The sequence below is a fragment of the Schistocerca cancellata genome, chromosome 1 (genome assembly GCF_023864275.1).
Source record: "Schistocerca cancellata isolate TAMUIC-IGC-003103 chromosome 1, iqSchCanc2.1, whole genome shotgun sequence".
NCBI lineage: Eukaryota > Metazoa > Arthropoda > Insecta > Orthoptera > Acrididae > Schistocerca > Schistocerca cancellata.
In genome coordinates, this window is record NC_064626.1 from 1,140,526,703 (window position 1) to 1,140,548,866 (window position 22,164).

The following is a 22,164-nucleotide window of genomic DNA, read 5'->3' on the forward strand; positions in this document are numbered from 1 at the left end:
AAGGAATGTATAGAGGGGCTCTACAAGGGCAATGAACTTGAAGACAATATTGTAGAAAGGGAAGAAGAAGTAGATGAAGATTTGATGGGAGATATGCTACTGAGAGAAGAATTTGACAGAGCCCTGAAAGACCTAAGCTGAGACAAGGCCCCTGGAGTAGGCGACATTCCCTCAGAATTATTGAGATTCTTAGGTGAGCCAGCTATGATAACACCATTTCACCTGGAGTGTAAGGTACATGAGTAAGCTGAAATTCCCTGAGGCTTCAAGAAGAATGTAACAATTTCAATTCCATAGGAAGCCGGCACTGACAGGTGTGAATATTACAGAACTATCATTTTAGTAAATCATGTTTGCAAAATACTGACACAAGTTATTTACATAAGAATGAAAAAAGCTGTAGAAGCTCACCACTCGGAAGATCAGTTTGGCCTCGAGAGAAATTTAGGAACCCGCAAGCCCATTCCGACTCTGCGGCTTATTTTAGAAGATAGACTGAAGAAAGGGAGAACCTATGTTTATAGCATTAGTGGATTTAGAGAAAACTTTTGTAACAGAGATAAGATAGTCAGGGAACGAAAGATTGTTGTACAGAAATCAGACTGCAGTTATAAAAGTCAGAGGGTATAAAAGGGAAGGAGCGCTTGAGAAGGGAGTGACGAAGGGTTTTAGCATACCCCTGATGTTATTCAATCCTTACATTGAGTAACCAGTAAAGGATACCAATGAGAAATCTGGGAAGTGGATTAAAGTTCAGGGAGAAGAAATAAAAACTGAGATGTCTACTGATGAAATTGCAGTTCCATCAAAAACAGCAAATGACTTGGAAGAGCAATTGAAGGGAATGGGTAGTGTTTTGAAAAGAAGTTATAAGATGAACATCAACAAAATTAGAATAAGAGTAATGGAAATTAACCAAATTACATCAGGCAGTGCTGAGGGAATTAGACTAGAAAATGAGACACTAATAGTAGTAGATGCATTTTGCTATTTGTGCAGCAATATAACTGATGGCTGAAGTAGAGAAGATACAAAATGCAGACTTGTTAGAAGAGGAATTTGTTAACATTTCAGTGTTGGCAAATCTTTTGTGAAGGTATTTGCATGGAATGCGGCCTTGCACAGAAATGAAACAGATGGTAAGTTGTTCAGACAAGAAGAGAATAGAAGCTATTGAAATGTATTGCTGTAGAAGGATGCTGAAGATTAGATGGGTAGGTCAAGAAACTAATGAAAAGGTACTGAATAAAATTTTGAAAAAAAAAAAAAATGACAGAACTCAACTAAAAGAATGGATTAAATGGTAGGACACATCTTAAGGTATTGAGGAATTGTCAATTTGGTGTTGTAGGGAGGTCTTGTGGTGGTGTGTGTGTGTGTGGAGGGGGGGGGGAGGTGGTCAAAAAGTAGAGGGAGACAAAGGCATAAATATATAGTAAGCAGGTTCACAGGTTCAGATGGATGTAGGCTGCAGTAGTTATTCGGTGACAAAGAGGCTTGCACAGGGTAGAGTAGCATGGAGAGCTTCATCAAACCACTCTTCATACTGAAGAACACAACAAAACAACAACAAAAAATTTACAGTGAGCAGTTCCTATCATATAGTAAGTTGTGGCAGCAGTTTACCACACCAACTCAGACTGTGCTCATCACACCACATCTGTTACAGCATCTAGCACTTGTACTCTTACCAGTGACCTGCTCTGGCTTTGTGCACAGGCAGCACTAAGTTACTACAGCTAGACAATTTGTCTGTGTAGCGGTACGGTAATGTTATTTGCAGGCCACTGTGTAGAGTTGTGCTTAAAATTCAGGGAACAGCATTGGGTAACTGCATATTATCACTTTCACATAACAAATGATTTAAGCAGTGAACACCAGGAAAGTTCTCAGAAAACATGAACGTTATCTATTCCCTATGTAAGTGGCCTTTGCAGAGATGTCTCATGGCAGTAATGGAAGCACATTATGATGTGATCATTCAATTTACAACCAACGTAAATATTCTATGTGATTCGTTGGTGTAAGTGTGTGCGTGATATTTTAACTCATAGCATATTGTGTATCAGATGATGTCTGAGTGAATCAAGTCAGGCTTAGTAAGCACTGATACATTTTTGAGCCCGCTGCTGCAGTTCTGTGTCGCAGACCTTTTGTGGCAGTCTTTTTCCCCATACCACGCAAAGAATCATGTTCGCATTAGTGTTTGATTCAAGGAAAGTAGAAAATTGTGTCATCTCCTGCACTTCTGAAAAACTTTGTGTAAATGAAGCAAAGATGCAATCTTTGCTGTACTATTAGGTTTGTGCGTAAGTGCATAGCGTTTTTCTGTAAGGTTAATAAACACAACAGGTACACGAGACTTTAGTCATCATTAATATATTCTCCTTCACTGTTTACAATGGTCTGCCAACATGGGGGAACTTTTCAATTCCATGACTGTAAAAATCATGTGGTTTTGGGGCGAAGAACTTGTCAAGCAAAGTTTGGAACACTTTTCCATCCGGGAAGAAAATTCCTTGAAGAATGTTTGATACAGAGTGGAGAAGGTGAAAATCTGGGAGTACACAGTCTGGTGAGTAAGGTGGGTGCTGAATAATTTTCCAACCAAAGTCCTGTATAGTGCTTCTTGTCAGTTTAGCAGAATGCATGCAGATGTTATCATGGAGAAGTGTCACTTCTCACAGTCTTCCTGGTCGTTGTTCTTGGACTGTATCTGCAGGATGTCTCAGTTGTTGACAAAAAATGTCAGCAGTGATGGTTACACATCAGTGGAGCAATTCATAGTACACCACACTGTTGCTGTTCCACCAGACGCATAACAATATCTTTTGTGGATGGGAACAGGTCTCTGTACAGGGAGTTGCTGCTTTTTTTGGGCTCATCCATGACTTCCTTTTCCTTATGTTAGCATAAACACATTATTTCTCATCACCAGTGACAATATAGAATAGGAAAGGTCAGTGTTGTTCATGAGACCATTGTTAATGTGCAAGCAGAGATGCATGTATGGCCACCCACCAATTTTTATGAGTTTGGCCTAGAGCATGCAGTACCCGTACACCCGATTTTTAGACCTGCTCCATTGGATGGAAATATTGCACAATGATGGAATGACCACAGTTCATCACATTTGTGAGTTTTCAAGTACACGGGTGTGGATCATTGTAGATTAAAATGTTTGAACAATCTTCATCAAATCTGAATGGTCTTCCTGAATGTGGAGAGTCACTAATGTCAAAATGATCCTCCCTTAAAACAGAAAATCATTTTCTCACCATGGTCTGTCCAATGGCATTAGCCGCATACACATTGCAAAGGTTTCTTGCTGCTTCCTCCGCTGTCACCCCTCTATTGCACTAAAACAGAAAAATATGTCAGAAATCTCCTGATTTCTCAGCTTGACACTCCACTCCACTCAGTATCTCCAAATGACAAAATGACAACTCAAATAGCAACATTTAACTGCAAATAAAAAATGACAGTCGATAAATACACACATAGCAACTGGAATACCAACATGCAAAACAAAACCGCTATGAACGTATGGGCCGAGCTAATAGTTTTTTAAAAAGTGCTTTCCTTTTTGGAAAAAAAACTGCACACCCCAGATTTTGGATTCACATGTGTTCTCACTACACAATTGTTGTGAAATAATTGCAGTCAGTTAGTGATCACTTTGGATCTTTGGTGCCGCACGCGCGCTTGTGTGTGTGTGTGTGTGTGTGTGTGTGTGTGTGTGTGTGTAATATATAGATATTGTTGTATCAATTTCACAGTGGTCAGAGACTTTACTTGATCATAATTTAGACAGTTTCTTAGAAAAATTTATATGTCATGTACATAAATCTTCCACATGAGCCATTCTAACATTAGTCAAAACAGGTTCAAAATCCCTACAGTAGTTCTTGTGAGTAGCCTGAATATCAATGCTCATTCTTCCACACTAATATTATTAAATGCCAAAGAAACTCAGTCTGTTTAGTTTTCACGACAAACCACTGATCCATGAAATTTGGTATATTGTTAGCTTGAACCCTGAAGAACAAAGTAAAAAAAGAAAGAAAAAGGCCCCTAAAGTCGCTGGCACACGAACCGTACTGTCGAACGTGAACGTTGAGCGTGCCGAGTTCAATGTGCTGCTGAATGCTCAGAAATGATGCGACTAGTGCACATGGTACATGGGCCCCAACGTGGTATAAGAGATCGCAACGCACTCCAGCGGCAGTTGCAGGATGTTTCTAATTCGTAAATCACACTGTTTACTAAACGGATGCGCGTAAAATTCCCAAGTTACCTCCAGTGAAATGCACATTTCCCCCATTTTCCATATGCTAATCACGTTGTTCTATATGTAATACACACAAATAAAAACTTCAATATCCATATACATGTTTTAAGACGAAAAGGAAAGTACCATGTAGTATGGACACAGGTTTATAAAAGTTCCATTACCAACAGTGCGATACAAATTTGCAATAGTTCTCCACATAAGATAAACATTATTTCATCATTCCCACATTTTAGTAAAACTCCAAGGCCATTCTTACTTGATCACTGTTTGTACCCTGTAACAGAATCTTTGCAACACGTGAATTACAAACGTATAAAGATATTTTTCTTTTTTTTTCTTTTACAAATAGCGCGAGCTGTCCTGTAGATTAAGTCAATCGAACAAATTCACTCCGCAATAAAAGGTGAACTTATATTTTCATAACATCAAATATTATAGTATATACATATATTAAACCAATAATAAAGCATCAGAACCTATTAAAAACATGAAAGTTAGGAAAAAAAATTTAGATGTTGTGAGATGCGAACCACTGTTGAATACGCATATAGTTCATCATCAGTAACGCTACTCTCTACGCTAAAACAACATAATTGTCTGACAGCCAATTCTACTATGTTACCACTTGCTAAAAGCTTTAATTGGAGTTATGTTACTAATTGAAATTTAATTATAACAATTTGTACCAAGAACCATGTGTTTTTAGTGGATATATATATATATATATATATATATATATATATATATATATGTGGGAACACCAACTAGCTACCTCCCAGCTTCCCAGCTGCAGTGCTGATTGCTATACTGATGTGATGTCTTAAGGGTATACATCAGAAACTAACTTTACTTGACTTAAAATGATCACAATAAATAAAATATCAGTTATGTTGTGACAGGAACCATCACAAGATGTATGAAAGATAATGCGAATGTTTGAGTTCTCAACACTACTCGTTTATTGTTGATAGTATAGCAAAGGGGACAGAGTTTTGGACATATGCTTGACCAGACCTTTAATTGAAAGGTTATCCTTTTTGTATTTAGAGAATAGTAAAGCAATAAATATTGCTTCCGACCCATAGTGACAAATAAAGTTGTTCAGTGGCTGGTTTGTATGTGCACTTTATTATTGGTTACATGTATAATTCCTTAGGGTATTTGTCCCTATGTATGCAAGAATCACTAGGGCTAGGCATTTGAAGACAGCAGGGTTATTATCTATCTCCACGCTATTAATGTTATTAAAATGGTTTTTACTCTTTAAAAGTCAGCCGGTGTTGGTGGGATGGTGATGTCACTGTCTTTAGTTATAATATTACGAAAAGCTTAGGTTGCTATATTCACCAAATAGCGGAGATGCTGAGTTGCAAATAGGCACAACAAAAAGACTGTCAAACAAGTCAGCTTTCGGCCAAAAAGTCCTTCATCAGAATTAGACAACACACACACACACACACACACACACACACACACACACACACACGAACACCACACTTTTTTTTTTGTCTAATTCCAATGAGTGCCTTTTTGGCCAAAAGTCTGCTTGTTTGACAGCTTTTTTGTTGTGCCCATCTGCGTCTCAGCATCTCTGCTGTACAGTGAAAAAAATGAAACTCGCACGCATATGACCACAGTCTCTGGCAGCTGAAGCCAGACTACAAAGCAGTGCATGATGGGAGAGGACCCAGCCTCTTCTTCACCCCCACCCGGTTGCCTCTCCCATCATGCTCAGAGCCCCCAGCACTACTGGCATCAGCGGCCACAGACTATGGTCATGTCTATGTGAGTTGCGTTTGTGTGTGTGTGTGTGTATGTGTGTGTTTTCTATTTTTGACGAAGGCCTTGTTGGCCAAAAGCTTATTGCATGACAGTCTTTTTGTTGTGCCTATCTGCGCCTCAGCATTTCCATCTCCGCTATATGATGAGTAGGATCTATCCTTCTCATAATATTGTCACTTTTCAGAATGTTGTCATTATTCCATCTTGGATTTTCCTTTGTATTTAGCTACACGAAGATAATATGGAAGAGACCTGTTAACAAAAAAATGAACAATCCTAAAACTTAAGAAACTGTCTCTTAAAAATGTCTGTTCAAAAAATAGGTGAATTAGCTTGGAGCCCCCAGCACTACTATGCAGTTTATCAGTGAATCAATGCTCCAGCTAGTAGCTCTCTACCAAGGGCCACAGTGAATGGTTGGATATCACATTTAAGTTTAGCGGCCAACCAATCATTTGTAGCATTTGCCCCAAAATCGTCAGCTGAGAAAAAGGAACTTCTTATAAAATGCAGGCGGTAATTTGTGTAATGTGCATGGATTAAAGTATATAAAAAACTGGATTATATTTCCTGCTCTTCTCACAGTAACAAGTTTATGAATTGCCAGTATTGAATGTTATCATGCCAGTGTGAGAACTTAAATAAACACAGGCACTACCTCGCGCACTCCAAAATCTCTAAAAAATTCTGAGGCTCACTCGCTTAAAATTCAAGTTAAAGTTCCTCATTTGCAAAATTGCAAAAATTACCAGGCCCAAAGAAAAATCCACTTGCTAAGGTTGGCAGTGAAATTTCAAAGTCCTGAATAATTCCCTGAAAAAAAGTCTTGTATTTTCTAGTGATAAACACACAAATTTCTTTTCACAGTTAGTCACTTAAGAAAATTTTAACTCTTTCACAAAGCCGCACATACAAAATTCACCACAATAACTGCCTGTGGAGACTGCCAGAATCAGACTGTTCACCTCCTGGCACCACCAAAATCAGCCTGTCTGCACCAAGATGACTGCTGGGTATTTGTATTCTCGCATTATAACATGAGTCAAAACACATACTTTCTTTCTTCTGGAATATGGCAAAACTATAAACATATTGATAGACATACACTGATCAGCCAGAACATTATGATCAGCGACCTACTATAGGTATAAACCTGTTTGGGTGATAGCATTGTCACCTGGTAAGGAATGATTGCTAGTCAGACACACACACGGTCCCAGTAGTATCAGTATCAGTGAGCGAGCTGTCCGTGTGGAATGGGGAAGGCGTGTGTGCTATCTGGGTTTGACCGAGGGCAGGTTGTGATGACCCGGAGGCTCAGCACGAGCATTTCAGAAACTGCACGACTTTTTGGGTGTTTGAGGAGTGTTGTGGTGAGTGTCTTCAACATGTGGTGAAACCGAGGTGAAATCGTGTCCAGGCATTTTGGGTTCAGGTGGCCACCACTCATCACAGATGCCAGACGTTGCAGGCTGGGCAGACTGGTAAAATAGGACAGGCGGTGAACTGTGGTGGAACTATTATCAGTCTTTAATCCTGGGCAGAGTACAAGGTGTCTGAACACACAGAACACTCCTAACGATGGGCCTCTGCACCTGACTACCCGTGCATTTGCCAATGTTAACACCACGACATTGGCAAGTATGATTGAAATAGGCATGTGACAGGGGCACTGGACACTGGCGCAGCAGCATGGCATTGCAAGGTCTGATGAGTCCCGATACCTTCTTCAACATGCCGATGGGTGGGAACAAATCTGTTATCTTCCATGGAAACAGCTCCTGGATATCTGTACTGTAGGATGGAGACAAGCTGGCAGTGGCTCGGTTATGCTACGGGGAACATTCATGTGGACATCTGTGGGTCCAGTGGCGTTCATGCAAGGCATCATGATGGCCAAGGATTGTCATAGACTGGTTTAAGACCATGTACACCGCTTCGTGATGGTCATGTTACCACAGCAGTGGCATTTTTCAACAATATGGTGCATCATGTCACAAGGCCAGAAGTATGATGGAGGGGTTCAAGGAAGACAGTGGCGAGTTTCATTTGATGTACTGGCCCAACTCGCCAGATCTGAACATGGTCAGATATGTCCAGGATGTGACTGTACATGACGTCAGAGCTCATCAGCCTCTCCCGTGAATTTATAGAATTAAGTGACTTGTATGTGAACATGTGATGTCAACTCACTCCAATGACCAACCGAGGCCTCATTGTTTCCGTGACATGACGCATTGCCACTGTAATGCATGCCGTAGATGGACATACCAGCTATTACGTAGCTGGTCATAATGTTGAAACTATCTGTAGTGAAACCAGTACACAAAAAGGTCTTATCAAAAATTGCGAAGAGTGGTGTCACTGGAAAACTCATGCAATTGCTAGAAACATATGTAAAGGGTAGACAACAGAGCATGAAGATTATGTACCCTAATTGAGAAATACTGGAGAGGAGAAGGTCAAGTATAAGAAATATACATTTTGGTGTTCCTCAGGGCTCTACTTTAGATCCAGTTCTATTCATATGCTATGTAATGATTTCCCAAGTTCTCTTGACAACAAGCAGTTGATTGCTATGTATGTGTATGCAGATGATACATCTGGTGTCTGCTATGCAGACAATGAGCTCTACCTAGTTGAAGAGATACATAACTTCATTGAAAAGGCAAGAGTCCATTTTGAAAGAGAGAACCTAAAAGTAAACATAGGAAAAACTAATATTATTCAATTTAAACCAAGTGGTCCAAACAGACAAAATACTGTGATTTATGAAATTCTACCAAACACCTATCAGATTGTAAATTGTTGGGTTTATGCATAGGTGATCGACTTTCATGGAAGCAGCAAGCTGACTATATCTGTGTATATATATATAAAAAAAACCCTCCCTGTCTGTATGTATTAAGAAAATTATCACCACATCTTAATTCTGAAACCGCAAGGACTGTTGTATCCATTCTTGTCTTATGGAATAGTACTGTGGGGTGGGACATGCCAAACTAATATGAAAAGAGTTTTCATACTGCAGAAGTGAGCCTTGAGGATCATAGCAAAAGTAAAACCAGTAACTTCTTGTAAACCCCTATTCATTAGACACAATATTCTCACAGTTTATGCCATGTGTATACTAGAAAGTATAATGCTTGTGAAAGAAGACACTAAGGTCATGAAAAGAAACTTGGATACTCACAACTATGAAACAAGGCATATGTCAAAGGAGTTGTTTTTAACTTGTTACCAAATGAAGTTAAGATATTGACAGTTGATATTTTTAAAAAGCGATCAAGCAGTAGCTTATCCAAAAATGCCCTTACAACTTGAATTTATCATCAATTAAAATGTGATAAGAAATAATGTAAACTAAAAAATTGTAATTGTAAAAACTTTATACTTAGTTGAAAAATGCACATGCATGTAAAATTACGTGTTAAGAGCAATAAATTGAATTGAATTGAGCTAAAGGAGCAGTATTTCTAAAAACAGCAAAAATCTATAGAATACCTCAGATGTCCAAGGTGAATGTCATCAATAATGGTTCAGTGGAACAGCTCACTGTATGGGTAAATTATGAATCAATCAAAGCTGTCTACCTCTTTAGAGCAGGGAATTTCGTTGGGTATTGAATTAAAAAATGAACAGTTGATATGTACACCTATTCTAATTTAGTTACTTTCATGTTCCATGGATCATTTTGCATGATAAATGGTTATGATGTGGAATGAGTCATTTTACATTCAAATCACAAATTAATTTGCACATATTCCATTGTACATTCTGATCATTTCTAAGTTAGTTAGACATTTTATATCACTGGATGAGTGATCAAATTGTGCACTCCTTTTGTACCAAAGAGAAGTTTGATGTGGAGTAATGAACGTCATTTTTCCTTCTGTAGTGGATTATTTATAACAAACATCATGGCAGAATAAATATATTGTGAAGCTGTAGTGAGAATGCCGAACTCCTTCAACAGAATGTTTACAAGATGATTGTGGATGAGCACCACATATTATCCGTATGGGACGTTTTTGAGCAATGAAGACTTTCTTTCTTAAAGATGAGTTACCCCTGAACATTATTCCATACAACATTGTTGAATGGAAATATGCAAAATATGTCATCATATTGATTTGCCTTCCCCAAGATTTGCAATGATTCTAGCTGCAATAATGATTGATTGAACTATGTTGCTTTCGGAGTTATTAAATGTGTTTCTTTCAGTTTAAATTCTCATTGATATGGGCAATTAAAAATTTTGAACTTTTCACCCTATTTATTATTTCCTCACTATGTATTACATTTACCACTGGTGTAGCACACCAAGATGTGTAGAACTGGATATGTTGTGTCTTTTTAAAATCGACGGAGAGACCATTCGCAGAAAAACCAGTCTATGATAATTTTAAGAACTTCGTTGCCATTTATTCTGTTTCTGTACGTATATTAGGATGTTTACAGTACTAGTTCCATCTGCAAAAAGAACCAATTCTGCTTCTTGTATGTTAGACAGAGATTGTTTACATATATGAGGAATAATACTGGGCCTAAGATTGAGCCTTGGAGAACCTCAAGCATGATTTCTCCACAGTGAGAATTATGTCCCCAGATTATATTGGTTGAATTACTAAGTACAAAGTTTTGCATTCTTTTGGTTAGATATGACATTATCCATTGGTTGGCTATAGCATCAGTACCATAAAACTTCAGTTTAGTTAGGAGAATAAATATTGGTGCATTGTTGAAAAAAATCTTGAATTTGCTGGACAGTATTAAAACTGCAGGCTGCTGATTAACAATATCTAGTCTTGTGGTGCAACATATCACTTCGGTAAAATGATGTGTTGAACGAGCACAAGATGATGATTACCACTACAAAAAGTGTATTTTTGTAATAAATTAGATAATCTACTGTATGAATGTATGTTTTGCTATGCACATGTATTGTCAAGTGGATGGATACATTGTACCAGCAAGCTAGAATGTGGTATGAACATTGTACCACGTTTGTGGTACCTTCTGGTCACGCGGTTTATTCCATCTCATTGTATCCTGCCTTAGGGATATGGTGTGAACTGTGAAGGAAGAGTGACCGTGGCAATGGCTGTGACATTAAGGGACAGTAGAAAATGGGTTGTATATTAACTCAGTTGGAACCTGTTAAATAAGACAGGTTGTTTGTAGTTGTTATGTTCCGAATGTTAAAACAACTTTGTGATTAATAGTCATTGTGCACAAAATTGCAATGTATGATACTTTGATCATCAGAAGTACTGTGTTTATGTTGAGAATTGGATGTTGGATTTTTGCTCTTAACTATCAGCAGTAAATGCAGCACTTTGAGAATTGAAGTTTGATTGATAGAGGTCGACGAGTGTGCTGAAATAGTAAGGTGAGCAAGACTGAATGTTAGAAAGTATTAGCTCCTGATCAGAATCTACGTTTGCCACTTGATATCATGATAAAGAACCAGCAGAACTTTTTAGTCTTCAATGATAAATCAAGGTTCCTGTTTCATTAGTTGAGTAGACATTGTTGTGTCATCTGAGAAACTTCAACCAACTCTGGAAGAATAAAGTCAGGGGATTGGTTATGTCTCAGTGAAACAAAATTATTTGCCTGGACTGACATAGTTATGAATTGAGTACAAAGTAAAGCTGTCATCAATCTGCAGGTTAATCTGACCACCACTGTGCTTTATAGGCATAGTCCTGTTGGACATAGAATGATGTTGCCATCCTCTGAACTGTGAACTGACTTACCTAGTTACAGGAGCTAAGTGGATTGTTTTTTACTCATATCCTGACATACATTTGCAATCCATTGGTCTGTGCATTAAGAGACGTGCCTACGGTTATAATAATTTTTACACTAATAAATAATAATATAACACTAAAATGGTATTTCTGTGAACAGCTGTATATACTTAGTGGATTCTGAAACAAGTCATATCCAGTTCAAATTACCAGTTTGTTTTGTGTGAATTCAACCATTGATAATAGCATTTCAGTGTCAGTACCTGGCATAAGTATTTTCGTATGCATTAACTTATTTGCTTTTAATTAATTATAAATTTTCGTTCCTATACAATTTCTTGTCGCATGTGAACAAAATACTTTTGTGGATCTTGAACCGTGGTGTGACTCAGTGTTTTTCACATTAACAAACACTGCTAGAGGTGGTAGAAGTGGTAAGTGCCAGATAAAAATCCTAGAACTGACCAGGAATATGAACCCAGACCTTCAGACATCTAGTGTGGCAATTTTACCACTAAGCCACTTTCCTGGGATGTTACATTCATCCATACATGATGCACATCTGCTTCTGGAAGAATAGGATGTATTAATGAGATAATCTGCTTTGCCGTGGCACTTGAAATGCTTGCAAATGACTGGAAAAGCAGTCAGTACTCAAAGCACTATCTTTGCCTCCAAATTTTCCATGCCTTAACCCATCTATTGGGCCATATCAGTTTCTGTGTTCATTGTGTGAATATGTGTCTTGCACTTTTTAATAGATACTGAAACCATGCAAACAGAATGTCTCTGGATATTGTTAGAGACCCTTTCAGCAACCGAGTCAATTCCAGCTCCTTTATCCACTGCTGTCCTGTGGATGTTAGTTACTCTTAATATCTACAGAGGATAATAATTATGGGACTTGATACAAAATTGCTCTTGAAACTGAAAAAAAAAACTTTGGAAGAAAGATGGCATTCTGGTGAAACCCTGTTGAGTAAATAGAAAAAATGTTATTCGAAAAAGACTGTAGAATGTTTTTGTTGTCCATAAAAATATCTCATGCAGGGATCTGGAGACAGTTAATTGAGACTAGAGCATGAAAAGATGTATATAGTCAACATTTTTTCCCTTTGATCGATATGCAGATGGAATAGAGTAGAAAGTCACAAATAATAGTATGACGTACCCACAGCTGTGCACTGTCAGTGCCTTGAGGGGTATGTATGTAGATGCTAAACAGAAATGTTGGCCAGAATGCTTTTCATCTGCAACTGAGTGTAGATTGAAAATTCACCCTTTGCGCCTAACCAATGAAGGACAGTGTAACAAATTGATGAGAGATGAAAAAACAGTTAACAGTCAAATTGACAGCTTTTAGTATTCTCAGAGTTTGTTCTTTGCTCTCCACCATTTCTGGGACTATATAGTGCAGAGCAAACTTCTGATAGATGGATCTATTGCTTGATGTCGGGAAACCAGAAATTTATGCAAGAGTTTCTCATTACTTCTTCACTGTTCTTATGCCAAATAAGTCAGAAAGTATAATGATGAGATATTGTCGGAATAGGAGAAAATTTCTTCAGCACTAAGAAGAAACTTATTATAATGTTTTCACTAAGTATTGTATTTTATGTTCTTAGAAACTGTTCTTAAAATGTACTGAAACTGTCTTATTGCTGCAGATGACGACAGGTGGAACTGAATCTATATTGATGGCATGCAAAGCATATCGTGACTATGCAAAATTTGAGAGGGGTATCAAACATCCAGAGATTGTTTTGCCAAAAACAGCCCATCCAGCATTTGACAAGGCTGCATTGTATTTCGGCATGAGAATCAAACATGTTCCTGTTGATCCTGTCACCACCAAAGTCAATATAAGGGCAATGAAGAATTCTATCAGTAAAAATACATGCATGGTATGTTACCCTGTTTAATTGCTCATTTCTGTTTCATTACATTCAGTTTTTATTTTTTGTTTTAGCTAATTGGAACAATACAATATGTGAGCATTTTCAGAATAAAGTTTTATTACTCATTGTTAAGGTTATGCTACTGAAAGTGAAATGTTGAAAGGGAATTGTGTTTACAGCTAGTTGGATCAGTGCCAAACTTCCCCTATGGAACTATGGATGACATTGAGGCTATAGCAGAATTAGGAAGGAGATACAACATACCTGTACATGTAGATGCCTGCTTAGGAGGTTTTGTCATTGTCTTCATGCAAAAAGCAGGCTACAAATTACCACCATTTGATTTTTCTGTTCCTGGAGTTACAAGTATATCAGCAGATACACACAAGGTGAGTGTAATCAGTAAGTTGCTACCTTATATCCTCTTGAAGACAGACGAAGCAGTGTTTGAACTGGGAAACGGAAGTACTACAGTTAAAAGTGTGGGATTCATTTAGGATCATATTTATGGGCACAAATGGCACCATACAAAAGTCCCAAAACTGATGTGCAGTATGTTATTGAGGATGCCATTTATTTAACCCCTTAAACAATGTATTCTTACATATGCCCACCTGGAGATACTGGAAGGTGTCAGATAGATTATATAATGGTAAGACAGAGATTTAGGAATCAGATTTTAAATTGTAAGACATTTCCAGGGGCAGATGTGGACTCTGACCACAACCTATTGGTTATGAACTGTAGATTAAAACTGAAGAAACTGCAAAAGGGTGGGAATTTAATGAGATGGGACCTGGATAAATTGGCTAAACTAGAGGTTGTAGAGAGTTTCAGGGAGAGCATTAGGGAACGTTTGACAAGAGTGGGGGAAAGAAATGCAGTAGAAGAAGAATGGGTAGCTTTGAGAGATGAAATAGTGAAGGCAGCAGAGGATCAAGTAGGTAAAAAGACAAGGACTAATAGAAATCCTTGGGTAACAGAAGAGGCATCGAATTTAATTGATGAAAGGAGAAAATACAAAAATGCAGTAAATAAAGCAGGCAAAAAGGAATACAAACGTCTCAAAAACAAGATTGACAGGAAGTGGAAAATGGCAAAGCAGGGATGGCTCGAGGACAAATGTAACGATGTAGAGGCTTATCTCACTAGGGGTAAGATAGATACTGCCTACAGGAAAATTAGAGACCTTTGGAGAAAAGAGAACCACTTGAATGGATATCAAGAGTTCAGATGGAAACCCAGTTCTAAGCAAAGAAGTGAAAACAGAAAGGTGGGAATATATAGAGGGTATATACAAGGGCGATGTTTGTGAGGACAATATTATGGAAATGGAAGAGGATGTAGGTGAAGATGAAATGGGAGATATGATACTGCGTGAAGAATTTGACAGAGCACTGAAAGACCTACGTCGAAACAAGGCCCCAGGAGTAGACGACATTCCATTAGAACTGCTGACAGCCTTGGGAGAGCCAGCCCTGACAACACTCTACCATCTGGTGAGCAAGATGTATGAGGCAGGCGAAATACCCTGAGACTTCAAGAAGAATATAATAATTCCAATCCCAAAGAAAGCAGGTGATGACAGATGTGAAAATTACTGAACTATCAGTTTAATAAGCCACTGCTGCAAAATACTAACACAAATTCTTTACAGACGAATGGAAAAACTGGTAGAAGCCGACCTTGGGGAAGATCAGTTTGGATTCTGTAGAAATGTTGGAACACGTGAGGCAATACTGACCCTACGACTTATCTTAGAAACCTACATTTCTAGCATTTGTAGACTTAGAGAAAGCTTTTGACAAAGTTGACTGGAATACTCTCTTTCAAATTCTGAAGGTGGCAGGGGTACAATACAGGGAGCAAAAGGCTATTTACAGTTTGTACAGAAACTAGGTGGCAGTTATAAGAGCCGAGGGGCATGAAAGGGAAGCAGTGGTCTGGAAGGGAGTGAGACAGGGTTGTAGCCAATCCCCGATGTTATTCAATCTGTATATTGAGCAAGCAGTAAAGGAAACAAAAGAAAAATTCGGAGTAGGAATTAAAATCCATAGAGAAGAAACTTTGAGGTTCACCAATGACATTGTAATTATGTCAGAGACAGGAAAGGTCTTGGAAGAGCAGTTGAAAGGAATGGACAGTGTCTTGAAAGGAGGATATAAGATGAACATCAACAAAAGCAAAACGAGAATAATGGAATGTAGTCAAATTAAATCAGGTGATGCTGCGGGAATTAGATTAGTAAATGAGATGCTTAAAGTAGTAAATGAATTTTGCTATTTAGGGAGCAAAATAACTGATGATGGTCGAAGTAGAGAGGATACAAAATGTAGACTGGCAATGGCAAGGAAAGCATTTCTGAAGAAGAGAAATTTGTTAACATCGAGTATAGATTTAAGGTCAGGAAGTTGTTTCTGCAAGTATTTGTATGGAGTGTAGCCATGTATGGAACTGAAGCGTGGACGATAAATAGTTTAGACAAGAAGAGAATAGAAGCTTTCGAAATGTGGTGGTACAGAAGAATGCTGAATATTAGTTGGGTAGATCACATAATTAATGAGGTGTTGAATAGAATTGGGGAGAAGAGAAATTTGTGGCACAACTTGAATAGAATAAGGGATTGGTTGGTAGGACATGTTCTGAGGCATCAAGGGATCACCAGAGATGAATACACTAGACAGATTCAGAAGGATGTAGGTTGCAGTAAGTACTGGGAGATGAAGAAGCTTGCACAGGGTAGAGTAGCATGGAGAGCTACATCAAACCAGTCTCTGGACTGAAGACCACTTAGTGGTAGTCATGCTGTTGTGAAAGGCCTAACATTGTTTACGTAACAGCTGGTATGTGGTCTGTTGTTTCACAGGTAGCTCTCCCTTAGAAAGTATATGTTTTACAGGGCGGGTATAGATGGCAATAGTGGGCTGCATAGGCCAAGTCTTGCAGCTGGGACAGTCACAGGGGGAGGAACCATAGTGTAAGGAGATGGGTGCAGAAGGAAAATAGGGTCTGACAGGGATATTGCGGAGGTTGGGAGGGAAATGTAAATTTATTCTAGGTGTGTTGGACAAAATCTCAGACAGAATGGACCTCATTTCAGGTCATGTTTTTAGGAAGTCATGGCCTTGTCGAAGTAACTGATTAATACATTCAAGAACCGGATAATACTGAGTGACAAGTGATGTGCTCCTTAGTTGTTTTTTTGGAGGGTTATCTGTATGAGGATTGGATGTGATGGCCTGGGAAATCTACTTTTGAACTAGACTGAAGGGGTAATTATGTCCAGTGAAGGCAGAGGTGAGAATGGTGATATATTGCTGTAAAGAGTCTGCGTTTGCCTCGAATACCAAGGCTGTACGGGAGAGAACGTTTGACATGGAAAGGAAGGTAACTGTGAAAATCTAAGTACTGTTGTTTGTTAGTAGGTTTAATGTAGACAGAAGTACGTAATTGGCCTTCAGTGAGATTGAGATCAACATCAACATCAAGGAGTGTGGCGTGGGGTTCAGAACAGGACCATATGAAATTTAATTGGGAGAAAGTATTTAGAGGTTCCAGGAATTTTATCGGGTCAGCCTCACTATGAGTCCATATGGCAAAACTAAACCAGAGGCTGAAGGCCTGTGGATCCCAGGGAAGCCCCTTCCAAGCAGTCCATGAAAAAGTTGGTATAGGAAGGAGCCCTCCTGGTTCCTATGGCCATACCCCTGATCTGTTAGTGTGTCTGCCTCTCAAAGGTGGAGTAGTTGTTGGTGAGTATAAAGCTGATTAAGGTGAGCAGGAAGGATGTCATAGGTTTGGAATCAGGTGGGTGCTCACTGAGGAAATGTTCAGCAGCAGACAGACCATGTATGTGGAGGATGTTGGTATAGAGGGTAGTGGCATCAGTGTGACAAGCAGGGCGTGTGGTGGGTGTGGGATGGGCATGAATTTCAATCTAGGAAATGGTTGGTGTCTTTAATATAGGAGGGAAGTCTTTGTACTATGGGTTGCAGGTGTTGATCAACTGAGGCAGATATACGTTCAGTGGGAGCTTTGAAGCCACAAACATTTTGACAGGCAGGATGATTGAGTTTGTGAAACTTAGGAAGAAGGTAGAAGGTAGGGTTGCATGGTTTGGATGGGGTGAGAAGTTCTATGGATTGAGATGTTAGTCCTTGTGAGAGGATCGAGGTTTTAAGGAGGGACTGCAAGTAATTTTTAATTATGGAGATGGGATCTTGATGGGAAATGTTGTATGTAGAGGAGTCCGACAGCTGGCATAGACCATAACTAACATACTCCTGCCAGTCAAGTACCACAGTGGTAGATCCTTTGTCTGCTGGGAGGATAATGATGGAATAATCAGCTGTGAGGAAACACAGACCCTGGAATTCTGCAGAGGACAGGTTAGGGTCATGTCATAGGGATCTGAGGTAGGGTTGTGAAGCAATGCTGGATGTGAGGAATTGTTGGAAGGCTTGTAAAGGATGATTGTGACGTAGTGGTGGTGGATGAAGTTGGGATTGTGGTCTGAACTGTTCAAGGCCAATGACAGATTTGCTGTTTGAAAGGTTTTGTGATTTGGTTGCATAGTGTTATTTCCAATTGACATTACACCTGAAAGAAAGTAGGCCCTTCACCAAAGCAGCATGATTAAATACAGGTTTAGAGCTGAGAATGAGACCCTTGGATAATACAGATAATTCTTTCTATATTATATATATGGATGTGACAAGTTTTCTAACTAACACACACTAAGACTCTAAATGCTCCGAGTTTATCACAGTCAAGAAAGACCAAAGGGTGAACTCAGTTTATATTGACTCCTTGCTGAATGAATGCTATATTTATTATAAAATGGGTGCTTTGTGCAAGAAAACTAACTAAATTAGGATGTGTACTGGAAGCCACTCTTCCTGGTAGAGAGAAGAGAGACCAGTTGAATGATTTTTATTTATTGGTGATTTCCCAGTTATTCTGTTTTTTTTTCCTTCCTCAGCAAAAAAGTGTATTGACTTCAACTGAAAATTAAGAAATTGGAACAGTGTTTGAATGGATAGGTGTTAAATTTTCATCAGATAAAACCTTTTGTGTCAATCATTTATATTGTTTTCTGAAATTATCTGATGCAAAAATCAATGGTAGAATTTAAAATTTTAATGACTATGTTACACCTACACTGTCTGGCCATCCAGATTTAGGTTTTCTGTCATTTTCATAAATTGCTTAAGGTAAATGTTGGAGTGGATTCTTTGAAAAGGAAATGGCTGAATTCTTACCCCACTTCAAACTTGTGTTGTCTTTTGTGACCTAACTGTTGGTGAGACGTTAACATCTTTTGACATCCTGAAATGCTTTAGCAGCAAATGAGCTTGGGGGCTGAGGGTCTTGGCACTTGTTATTTCACAAGGTATTCCACATTCCTTCGGTTCCAATCTGAATATTGGTTGTATGGTATATGGATCTGCCAGAATGTCATCTTTTAATATACTTGATTCTGTTCACCACGAAAGGATTACATTGGCAACTCGTCATTTATTAGCTGAGCTTCTATTGTTGCCCAGGTATTTGTTCATTCCAATCTTTTATTAGTCCATTCTTCCTTATCCCTTTTTCAGCCCATCTCCTACTTCCACCTCTGTCTGTCCTTATCCTCCTCCCTCATTCACGCAAATATAATGCTAGAACTCATTCCAATACTACTTACACAATACACCTGTCATATGGACAGCCTAAACTTCAGGGGTTACCAGTGCTTTTCACACCCACCTCTATTCTTACAGGAGCTAGGTGAATGATATACCCACAGCATTTCTCCTGAGATAATGAGGAATATATGTACCAAATTTGGGGGAACTCATCCAGTGGTTTAGAAGGAGATGTGGAATACATGCACACATATGTGTGTGTGTGTGTGTGCACACACACACACACACACACACAGAGAGAGAGAGAGAGAGAGAGAGAGAGAGAGAGAGAGAGAGGGAGAGAGAGGGAGAGAGGGAATATAGCATCACTGCCTTTGGTATGGAAAGGCCCAGGTGTTCGATTTCTGGTACCTCCTCAGATTTTTTTTGAGGTAGGTAGCTCTGGTACATGGTACACTCGGCCTTTGTGAGGCCAAATGAGGAACTGCTTGAATAAAGAGACAGTGCTATCATCAGCATTCATCTACTGGCAGTAATGGCAGAAGGGATGGGCGATATGCTGATCATGTGGTCGGCAATCGTAGATCGCTTCTTGTACTACCTTGTAGCCAGCAGTCAGTCAGTTGGAACAGGCCTAAGGCCTAATCCGTGAGTGGTGTGGCCGTAAAAGAGTGTGTGTGTGTGTGTGTGTGTGTGTGTAAAGTTTATTGGCCACACTGGACCTCTAGTCATTGCGTGTTTAATTTTTCTTTGAAGATTGTACTGTTCAGTTCTTGCGATCCATTCAGTGCTGTTTCGTTCTTCTTAATCATGATTTTTTTCAATTCATCCTAAATCTCTATACATCTCCAATGTGTCATTTCCACTAAAAATTTATGGTTTTAAGAAGAATATTAATTTTATCTTTGTTGACTGTGTCTATTATATGGAAAAAAAATGGAATCCATCTCCTGATCTCCTGTAAGATCTTGCTGGATTTCTCAGATCCATTGCTCTGTCGTCTCTGTTGTCTTATAAATGAATGCTGTGCTTCGTATCTCTCCTCAACCTTACTCCTGTTGTCTCAACAACATGGAAGAAACATCTGCTCCTACCCCCCTTTCTGTCCCATTCCATCATTCAAGGACTTTCTCCGAGCCCTTCTCCGTAGCAGGAACCTGACTATGGAACAACCTCACACATTATGTTAGAGAACAAAATGACATCCCAAGCTTCAGAAGACAGTTAATGAGATATCTCCTAAAGCAACAATACGATTACCATCGTCCCTGTATGCTCTCATTATCCTTGTACATCCTCCTGTCTGCCCTAATCTTTCTCATTTTCCAGTTTTCTTAGCTGATGCAGTCTCCTTAAATTTCCTTTGCCCAGAACTCACTATATTGTAAATGTCTATTTTGTATACATCCTTCTTGTACCTGGCACTATGATTATTGTCACTCTCTTGTTATTATTGCTATTACTATTAATATTACTATTACCACTATTATTGGCAATAGCAGCAGTAGTGCGAGTACTGCCAGTATTATTTTTACTTGTTCACTGTCAACCATCTCTGCTATATGGTGAGTAGCAACTTTCCCTTCCATAATATTGCTATAGTATTTGTGTCATTTTCTGTTGGAGTTTCTTTTACTGGATTAATAATGATGCTTGTATGATCAGCAAACAGTGTCTGTTTAGCTTCTTGTTTCAGGTAAGAAGGGAGGTCATTCACATATATCAAGAACAGAAGGTGACCCATTATCGAACCTTGTGGAACACCCCAGTTGGGTGAAGTGGGAAACTTCCTTCAATCATTAAACCATATAAAGAAACTTTTTGCTTCCTGTTCTGTAGATGTGACTTAAACCATTCATGTGCTGTTCCATTTATACCATAGAATTGTAATTTCTGGAGCATAATGTCATGGTTCACACAATCACATGCTTTGGAAAAGTCAGAGAAAATTCCTAAAGACTCTATATGTGGGCAGTGAAATTATATATTGCTGTCTGAGTGGAACAGCATTTTTGAAATCCAAACTGTGGTTTACTAAGTATCCCATTACTGTTGAGGTGGCTGACCACTCTTGAGTAAGTTACTTTCTCGATGATTTTTGAAAATGCTGTAAGCATGGATACTGGCTGGTAATTATTGACATCTATGGTGTCCCCTATTTTGTAGAGAGGCTTGACCCCACCACTTTGTGCTCATTGCCCTCAACCTTTGATGGTTCCGTATTTCCTGAAAGAACGCCCTTTCTTTAACCACTTAAGTTCCAATTTACATTTGCCGTCTGAGTTAACGGCCGTTTTAGCAAGCGACGCAAGGGCTGTCGACAGCGTTTTACTTTTTATCCATCGTAGCAATATGGTGAACGACATTTAATCTTTGGTTCAGGGCCTCTGTTTCTCTATGGCATATTTTATGGATATTCCTCCAAGTACCTGTTTTTAGATGTATTTCCTTCTGTCGATTGGGCTAGACATGTAGTTGCTTTTAACTCCTTTTTTTTGTCTTCATGATTTACAGTTCTGAAATGGGTGCGTATGGCCTTCGTTTTTGCATCCTAAAACAAAACAAATGAACATGACATTACTATGTGAGTGTTCCTTCCGCTACCACCACCTATGATTTATCATTACGTGGTTTTAATTCTTCAAGTTTTTTCCATCTTTGGTACTATTCTTGAACCTGTGAAAATATTTTCACATTCTGACGTTGTTGGTTCTTGTGTGTTTGAGTGCTATCGAATCCAGTAGCTACCCAGAAGGATCAGGTGTTGTCTACTGGGTCTGAAGATGGATTTTTGAGATGATCGA

General features: G+C 38.9%; 1 protein-coding gene across 2 annotated transcripts in view; it reads left to right on the forward strand.

Moving 5' to 3' along the window:
• Nucleotides 1-22,164, forward strand: part of LOC126092903 (sphingosine-1-phosphate lyase) — a 57,407-nt gene that overhangs the window by 14,658 nt on the left and 20,585 nt on the right. For both annotated transcript variants that reach the window (XM_049908636.1, XM_049908641.1), the window contains 2 exons: nt 13,500-13,736; nt 13,910-14,119. In XM_049908636.1, coding sequence (XP_049764593.1) covers nt 13,500-13,736; nt 13,910-14,119 — 447 coding nt within the window. The remainder of the gene's footprint in view (nt 1-13,499; nt 13,737-13,909; nt 14,120-22,164) is intronic.